The sequence below is a fragment of the Gobio gobio genome (assembly GCF_949357685.1).
Source record: "Gobio gobio genome assembly, chromosome: 23".
Taxonomy (NCBI): Eukaryota; Metazoa; Chordata; class Actinopteri; order Cypriniformes; family Gobionidae; genus Gobio; species Gobio gobio.
In genome coordinates, this window is record NC_137119.1 from 29762208 (window position 1) to 29772381 (window position 10174).

Below are 10174 nucleotides of genomic sequence, written 5' to 3' on the forward strand. Positions count from 1 at the left end.
GATTTCTCATGTGGACAGAAGAGCTATCAGTCAATACATGGGAAAAGAAAGTAACTTGTGTTGCTTATTTGAAAAAGTAAACAGATATTTAGTTGTAAATTTAAAAGTAATGTGTTATATTACTAGTTACTCAGGAAAAGTAATCTGATTACATAACTCGCGTTACTTGTAATGCGTTACTGTTACTGCATTTTTGTCTGCATGCAAGGGTGCAACATGATAATCTGATGAGTATTTATATGTAATTTATGTCAAGTTTAGTTCTATAACACGTATATTTACTTGCATTTACATTTGAATAGGCAGCATCTAAAACATATATACACATTAACTTTACAGACAAAAAATGTGTATGAATCTTAATCTAATCGATTAATATTTAATTCACGGAATCAGTCGGTTGATTCTATTAATGATCACAGGTCCATTACAGTAACAACTTATGTCTAATAGGCCTGTTTAAAAAGCTTTTGGACAAACAAAAGAGTTATTACATCGGAACTCTTATTTTCAAGCATGATATACATGAACTTCCTAGGGTTGATATCAGTTAAATCTATCAGAGGAATGTGGTTCTGAAAGCAGGAAGTAGTTTACAACAGTCTCACACCTGCTCTAATCTGAGGAATTTCAAAAGGTGGCCGGTGGGGGGGTTAAACATAAATTCCAAAGGTGGGGGAAAACCCAAATCTAGGGCTTAAAAAGAGCCATCTCGCTGAAATCCAACAAATGCTCTTCAGATCTTTCTCTGGATTACCACTCTCTTAATAACACTTTATGTGATAATGGAGCACTTCCAAAGTTCGAAGTTAATAATAAAAATATTTACGATGGCTTTCGTAACGCTCCTGATTTTTCAGGTGGAGTCAGAAGCAGGTGAGTGATTGTGCTGCTTACAAGGAATATGCAATAGTCTACGGTGTTCTACTGAATGCGTTAATGATCCGCTGTTATTTGACTCGTGCTGTAAAAATGTGCTGCTGAAATGTTGAGCACTTGCTTTCAAATATTTTTGATTGCATGGACTAGTATCACTTTAAAAATGAAGATTATGTTTCATGTTCAAGGGCATAATTGTCGTACAAAAAAGACGGATCTCTACCTGTTGAATAGGCATCTCATAGCTGAGTTCATATTCGAAACCCTTTTATTAACCGTCTGTTAAACTAACGCATGTAAAAGTCTTTAATGCTACACTAGGTACAATACAGTTCACTATTGTTATTGTCATTTTGAACATTAATGGAAAGTTTGACAAAGCCTGTAGAAGTGTGGAGACCTGAATAACTCTTTCCCTTCTGTTTCACAGGTAGATGCTGCGTCAGTTACGTGAAACAACCCAGACGCTGTGCAATTCTGAAAGGCTACGATATCCAAGCTGTAACTGGCATATGTGATCTTCCAGCTATTATGTAAGTATTTTCATTTTGCATATATGTTTGATGGACTTTATGTAAGTTTCTTTATTTCTACTGCTTCTGTTACACTTTTGCGGGAACCAATCACAGACTGGCGTATCCACCTGGCGTGCTATTAATGCAAAGCTGAATTTTCATCAGCCATTACTCCAGTCTCCTCAATGATCCTCCAGAAATCATTCTAATGCTGTGTTGATACTCAGTTATTATCAGTTATTCTCAGTTATTATTAATGTTTTTTTTGTTTTGTTTTGGGATCATGTGATACCTTTTTCAGAATTCATTGATGAATAAAAAGTACAGCATTTATTCAAAATACAAATCTTTTCAATATAAATCTTCACTATCACTTTTTATCAATTTAACGCATCGTTGCTGAATAATAGTATTGATTTGTTTAAAAAAAAAAGAAAGGGGAAACGGTAGTGTATAATGTTAAAAAAGATTTCTGTTTTAAAAAAATACGGTTATAAAACATATTAAGCAGCACAACTGTTTCCAACATGGATAATAAATCAGCATATTAGTAATAATGATTTCTGTAGTATCATGTGACACTGAAGACTGGAGTAGTGATGCTGTAAATTCAGCTTTATATCACAGTAATAAATTATATTCTAAAGTGTATTAAATTAGAAAATCATTATTTTAAATTGTAATGATATTTCACAATATTACAGTTCTGTATTTGTGATCAAATAAATGGAGGCTTGATGAGTATAAGAGACTTCTTTCAAAAACATAAAAAATTGTTACATTTCCCAACTTTTGACTGGTACTGTATGTATGTATATCGTATATATTTATATGTTTATTTATTTATATTTATTATAACTTTATTATAATGGTATTATAAAACTATATGGTTTATTAAAACTTATAAACTTTCTTTGTATATTTTTGGAGGCTGAATTTGCAATATCACTTGAATAAACTGTTGACCTTGATTTTATAGAGATAAGAAAACTGATAATGTTGTTTATGTTTTGTCATTGCAGCTTCCACACCGAAAAAGGAAAATCAGTCTGTGCTGACCCAGCGCAAGACTGGACTCAAAGAAGAGTTGCGTGCCTAAAGTATGAGAAAGTGTCTTATCAATCACTAACATAAAAGAATGCAGTCTTATCACATATTGTGTGCTTAAAAAAATGAATTGATGGAAAATATTTTCTGTCCCCTATAGGATGAAAGCAGCAAAGGTGAAGGGGATCGGCACTGCTCACATGTTTGCTTGAAACAACAAACACAAAAATGCAAAAAAAAAGAAGATTTTTAAAATGTAATTTATATTTTTTTATTGGCATTACTTAAAAGCACTTTCTTCTACAGAGTATTTATAGAGGGCAAAATACAAGCTACTAAATAACTATGCTATGTATTATAGACATTTTGGGGGGTGTTTTTTTGTATTAGTACTCACTAATGCAGTTCACTGTTGTTGTTTTTTTTACTAATTCAAATACTATTTAAATGTTTCTTATAAGTAAATAATATATTTAAAGAAATTGTATATTTGTATAAGATTCTACATTCTCAAATGTATCTTGAACCCATATTTTGTGGAATGGTGCCTTTGGTTACTCAGTGCTGCCCTCTTCTGTCTTGCCAGTATGACAAAGTAGGAAAAAAATGTTCCTCTATATAAAATTAAATCAACATTTTATGCAATTTTATATATAAATTGGTTTTATTTTCTGTTATATTTCACATTATATTTTCACATGTTATTTTTTTACTATATTTTTTAAATAAAGGTCCTTAATTTCACTCTTTTACGGTCTATGATTTCACTCTGAATTTCTATGAACTACAATGAAAATGATTATACCATGGATTTTAGCCCTCTTGGGGTTTTCAAAAAATGTATAGTGGTTAAAGGGGGGGTGAAATGCTGTTTCATGCATACTGATCTTTTGGCACTGTTAAAGACTTGGATTCCCATGCTAAACATGGACACCGTTTCATAAGCTAAGGTGGACGTTTGATGGGAGTATTTCTTTGCCAAAATTAGTACTTCCTGTTAGTCATAAGTTTCGGAAAGTTTTTTTCGATCATGGGTCCGCTTGACGTCAACAGGGCGGAATTTCCTTATATGGGCCGTACGGACAATTCTACCGGAAGAGCGCGCGCGAGAGAGAGAGAGCGTGAAAGCAATAGGCTACGCCCATCAAAGCGCTGGCTCGTACAGATGGAATTTGCTTTTCCGGATCAACAACTGAGTTGCGCAAATATTTATGTCTGTTCCCTGCATTTCGGTGCCGATTGTTTTATAAACAAGACCCAGTTCGACGCCGGATTTTCAGATCGCCTAATACTGAAGGATGGAGCGGTCCCAACGATAAAGGTCCCAACGTTGGAACCGCAGGTTTGACTGCTTCAAATGTCTGTTTTTGCCTATGCCCATCAAGTAGCCCAAACATGACCACGTATTGATCAATGGAGCATGCGATGTATAGTGTGTGTACATTTGTTTAGCTGGCCACTATATGTGTATGTTAGTGTATTGTAAAAGCACTCCAAACAACAATACACAAAGAATGGGGAAATATGTTGAACTAAATAAGCGCAGTTCTTCATTCAAATGCGCTACTATTCCATGTCTTTCTATGTAAACACTAGCCTGACGCGCAAAACCAGTCCGCTTACTACAAATCATGTCTTCACAAACCACGCGTAAACACACACACACATACACACACACACACACACACACACACACATTGTAACACTCGCGCTTGACATGGTGTTCTAAATAACACAAGCCGCTAAACATATTATATAGTTAGTGTAACTTATACCACATAGTTGACGTCCTGCTCTAGTCGTTTTTGCTGCTGCTCCTGTTCAACTTCAGCCTCTGGGTCTGATTCCGGATCATAGATGTATGGCTGTATCTGATTAAAAGCCATTTTTTATGTTGAATAAAGTTTTTTTCCGCTTTTAGGGATGACGCAGCTTTCAGACGGACTCAACACAGTAACAGCGGCGCGCGCTCGACATTCTTTAGCTCCGCCCACACGATACGCCCCCAGCCGCACGGCTTTTTCCGGAAAGACTCGGAACAGCGCATCTTTCTTTTATAATTATAATAAAAATAAAGACTTTTCGGAGATATGCAGGATGCAGTGCTACTCTATAGGTACTCAAGATTGACATGAGACTGACTGAAACTGAGTGTTCCCCCCCCCCTTTAAACTGATAATCACGATTATTTTGCTAAAAAATTATCATTGATTATTAATTACAATTCATTTCCAGATATTCCAGAGAAAGATAATACCAGCTAACAATTTATGGTTCCCATGCAGAACGCTCTTTTTTAAGGTTTGTTTTGGATTAGCCAAGAAAGCTTTCTTAACGGAAATAGAACGTTAATTTTTGGTTTTTAGAACGTTATTCTAACATTCTCCTACCTCTTTACTCCGATATCCTTATCGCTACGTCAGTAGGCCTAAATCATCCATAAGCAGAAGACGAACACCTATAATCAGTAGGCTACTTGCTGCGTAATATCACAGCCGCTGCACCCATGGTACGACAGCAAAATTCCTTGATTATTACGCAGGAATGGGAGAATAGTTCCTAGCCGTATCGGCCTAGAAAATTGCAACTTTTAATTTTCCGTCGGTCTTAGTACATGATGTAACTAAAGAAGAGTCAAGTTTTAAATAGGAAAAATATTGAAACTCTTTGGTCATTTGTTTGAGTGAAATGCTAACGTCTAATCAGATTCAATGACCTCTGCTAAGCTATGCAAAAAGTGCTACTTTTTTATTTTATTAAGTGCGCTTTTTTTGCAGGCCAGAGATAGCACGTGTGCATGGTTGCATTAGCCTACGTAAAAACTGGACTGAAAACTTGTCCTTTTAAGAGAAATGCTCCTTTTGTGGGATTTGTTTATGGATATGACAAGACACGCACTGGCGTGACGAAAAGTCCTTATTTAAATTTAGCTAGTGTACCTTTATATTAAAAGCTGAGGTTGTTTAGATGGCTTGAGAGTGAAACACTGAAATGGATAACTAAAAACCTTCGACTGGTTATATGAGTTTCCATGAAATAATACACCATGTGTAATATAACCGCCAAGCACATCATCAAGTTAAAATGAGGGTAGGCTACAATCCTATAAAAAGACTGGACAATCTACACATGTGACAGAATTGTGTTGCATAATAAAGAGGATTGTGGTCTAATAATTCTTTACCTGCATATTGCAAAAGTTAAGAATATTTGTTTAAAAGAGATTCATACTACGTTGGCTTGGATCTAGACCGGCAGAGCCAGAATGGTAACCTTTTTGAGCCTGTTTACTACAGATGGTGTCGCATTGCTGAAATGCTGCAGATCTTCTCTAATTTCAGCTGCAATGAGCAGCTTCACATTACTGAAAGTGCCTGTTAGTCTGTACTTCCCTCACAATTATCAGTTGCTCAGTATAGTTTAGTAATAACATATCCTTGTTGAGTAAGTTGTTGTTACAGATGTGTGTCCAAAGTGTGTGTAAACAACTAGCATATAATGGTAAAAATCCACCCAATACTTTTTTATAATCCCCATATATCATTATCAATCTCTCATAATGCGCCGTTTTATATTTACCCCTACTCCTATGTAAGAGTAGGGAAACCCCGCCCATGACTGTTGATGAGCTGCCCTTTTAGCATAGACACACTCTGCCCTGAGTGAGAAGCACAGAGACCTCCATTTCTGATTACTTGCTGGATCAGCTAGCTAGAGTATTACAATGTCTGCGCCAAAAAACATTACGAATGTTCTGATGTACCAACGAACATACGAGTCTCCATAGACTCCTAGCTGGCATCCGAGCCACTGAGGACACCACGGCTGAATTTCATTTTTGAAGAAAGAATGTCGGTAAAATGTTATATATTTGCGCAAATCATTTTGTGCATGGCTGCTTCACCAACGAGGGTCAGTACAACACTGGATTTGCTAAAAATAAAAAAAATTCTGAAGGATGGGTCAATACCAATGCTTCGTGCTCTAACTACATATCCAGAACTTGTAAGGATGGCACTTCATATTTTGTGAATATTTGCAAATTTCCTTTCTGAATGAGCTTTCTAGAATGCTGACTGTATTCACAGAGCCTAGTGCTAGTTTTTTATCCCAAAAACACTCACCGTCTACGCAATTCATAAAGGCACATTTATCATGCATTGTATAGTCAGGTGAAAGACTTTTTTATGCTTTCTGTAAAGATAAAATAATTGACTATTAGTGTAAAAGATTAACATGACGGTACATGCTAGTCGATGAGTTGAATCAACTTAACTCCACAACAACCAACCTTACATAAATGTAGGGCTGTGTGACATTGAAGAAAAATGCGATATGCAATACCTTGTTAAATAATGCGATACGATATTGCTTTAAGTGTGTAAAATCTATTTCAATTATATTCAAATACTAAATTATTTTAAATTAAAAACTGAAAATGATACCATTTATGTGTTTCACATTCTTTCTGGGAAAAGAAAGCATCGCTACAACTTCTGAAAGTGAACAGCAGTGTTTTAGCAAAAATGAATGTCACAAATCTGACAATATAATTTTAACATCAATGTAAACATACAAAAAATGTAATGCCAATATTTAAATACCAAAAACTCTTTGACTTGACTTGGTAATATATAGTTATATCAACCTAAAACTTAACATCAAGAACATCCAGGTAAACAAAGACACCTGAACTAGGGGTGGATGATTATTTTTGTTATTTTAATTTATCTTTGTTATTAAAAATAAGAACTAAAAACAGTAGTCTTCAAATGAATTAAATATACAACGATACATAATAAAGCTACAAAGGTTATTTAGCCAAGAGCACTGAGTGATTTTTTCTTTTTCTTTTTGACAGACAGGTTTACCATTAGGAGGTTATTAGGTTTATTGTATTAGCAGGTTTATCATTAGCAGGTTTACTGTATTAGCAGGTTTACTGTATTAGCAGGTTTACTGTATTAGCAGGTTTACCATTAGCAGGTTTACTGTATAGTACTACTGGCTGCTGTCACTTTAAGACCTAATGAACGGATCCTATTGACATGCATTCGGTTTCCCCAACTGATATTGTTCACTTAAAGCATAACGACTGTGTTTACATGAATACTAGTCAAGACAGTCATTTTGACATAACTGTGTGTGTATTTGACAGTTCGAGTGTGTAACAAGGCACGAAACAGAAGCAGGGTTGCCAACTCTCACGCATTTGGCGTGATACTCACGCTTTCAGGCTCAGTCTCACGCTCTCACGCTGCCCAACTTAATCTCACGCCAAATTGCCAAACCTGCTTTTGATATTAAACAAAGTCTAAGCTTTTAAATTTTTTAAGTTTTAATGCGAAATTCAAACAATAAATATCGTTTTGGCGCTAATATGGCATAACAGTTAAAGCCAGAGTGTTGAAAAACGGAGTTGCCACATGCTCTCTCATCTCCCGGCGGCGCGCGTGGTCACGTGCTTCACGGAGCTCTCAATACTTCTAGCGCTGTGTCAATACATTTGAATGGCTTGATACACAACAGCTCCACTTTACAGGTGTTTGCAGGGCCGGCCCTGACCAATTTGGTGCCCTAGGCAAGATTTTACTTGGTGCCCCTTGTGTCAAGGTTTAGCACTACACGTTATCAGTCTTTGGAAACACTCGTACTGTTTTATTTTTGTAATGCATTGATGTTTTATTTTTATTTTTGTTGTTTTATATGATGTCCAGTCCATTCTACCCCGTCATTATGTTCATGATATTATTATTATTATTTTTTATTTTTTAAAGGCTGATGATAGTCAAACTATACAAAAATTGCACCTATGCCACATTACAGCCTAAACACAAAGAGCAAGAGTGCATCTAGCATTCATGCACAAACTATTCATTGAGAACTAGCAAAAGTGTTTGTTTTCCAGGAGATGGCAGCAATATTACACTAAACTATGAGCATTCACGTTTTCACCAGGAATTAAACAGAAATTTAGATATCTAATGTGAATTTTACATAAAATGTTGCTATTTTAACCCTCAGAGCCCTACGGCATCGCCCACGACGTCACACGGCACCTCCGATAAATATCTATATTATTTCATGAAACTTTTATCGATTTTCTTACCGTTTTTTCCAGCCGAAAGCTAACGAGCTAGCCATCACGGGGGTGTATTTGGTGTCTTTGTAGCCTTTACAGAAGGTTTTCTATCCAGCCTGGAACATGTGCATCTTTTTGGAGTTGTTCAGCAATAAATCAAAACGCTTACATCCAAGATATATCCACTTGATGTCCATAATTTATAAATTTTCCGTCATTTTTGCCGCTAGCGCGATGCTAGCTGCCATTTTGGATGAGGGTTTGACCAATGACAGGCTGATCCGTCATCCACGTTGGTGTGCGTCATTACGCATGAACCACAGCTCTATTATTGTGGAGAGAGAGAGACGCACGGCTAGTATTGAGGAGAGAGAGAGAGAGAGATGTGCTGCAGTTTTGAGTAGTTTTGTGGACAAAGTTTGAGGAGAAAGTTTGAGGAGAAGTTCCTGATAGGAACTGTTTTGAGGCTTGGCACCAGTAAATATCCAAAATCCAAAGAGGCCAAAAGCGCCTGGACTTTTTTTGGAAAAATGTAAATAGTTTTGGTTCTGTATAAGTTATCATGTTTATTCCTGAGTTCCAGGACTCCAAAGACTTGAACAAACTGTTTTCCAGAGGAAATATGCTTAGCTTTTATTTATTTGTGTGTGTTTTCAATAAATATTTGAGGGATTCAATTTCCGTTTTATGTTTTCATTTGTCTTTATGGTCCAGTGTTTCCCCTACCATTGTTTTGGGGGGGCGCCCCGCCCTCCCAAAACGACCCCCCGCCCCCCCTGAATGAATGACAAAAAATATTTGTCATTACGGTCGACAATAAGAATTGCCCGATGGTTCAGTGCCAGCGTGAAAGACACTCGGGCCAAAGCTGCATCTTCACGGAAACTGATCATTTGCGCATTTTTAAGCCTTGCCAATTTAAATATTCAAGCGCTCATAGACGAGAAAGTGTGTCTCTCAGTTTGCTCGTCGCGAAGGGCAGCAACACACCCCACACACACACGCACGGCCACGCGTCTCAGTGCGCGAATATTCACACAAAATTATATCAAAATGACTGTCTTGTTGAGTATCATCGTAAACATAGTCGGTTAGGTCTTTTAAAATGAACGTAAACATGAAATTTGCCAGTCACCGCCAGCATTTATGGTCATTTTCACAAGTTTTAATGGTCCACAGAATATCTAAACATGCAATATATCAAAGAAAGAACAGACCCACTGTTTTATTCCAGCTTCATATATTATTTTTTTAAACAACACTTGAATGTTGCAAGTTTCATGAAAAAGCAACATTTTGAGCATAAAGCTGAAAAAAATCACGTTTTTGTAAAAGACTAACGTTACGTCTGAACGATGAACAAAACACAGATGTTGTAGATGGAGTCCATCAACAGCCCAAAGCTTGACAAGTCCTATAATTCGTCCTGGGTTGACATTTCATTCAATAACATTAGGCAGTTTTGATTTATATTGTAGCTGTCGTAGATAAATAATTTTTTCTTTCTGAATATTTTGGTGACTTCTTGAATGTTTTGTTTTTTGTTTGTTTTAAATGTTGTAATTCATGAATACTTGTTTGAGAATTGTATATTTGCTTTGAATTATAGTCTGGCAATAGTGACACCTACAGGAGAAAATGAGTAACATAA

At 36.2% G+C, this 10174-nt stretch overlaps 1 protein-coding gene across 1 annotated transcript; it reads left to right on the plus strand.

Moving 5' to 3' along the window:
- Nucleotides 1-737: 737 nt before the first annotated feature.
- ccl20b (chemokine (C-C motif) ligand 20b) lies at nt 738-3191 on the plus strand. The gene is made up of 4 exons (XM_079805534.1): nt 738-876; nt 1310-1412; nt 2417-2494; nt 2602-3191. Exons 1-4 carry the CDS (start codon nt 786-788, stop codon nt 2651-2653), a joined length of 324 nt encoding a protein of 107 aa, XP_079661660.1. The 5' UTR covers nt 738-785; the 3' UTR covers nt 2654-3191.
- The last annotated feature ends 6983 nt before the right edge of the window (nt 3192-10174 follow it).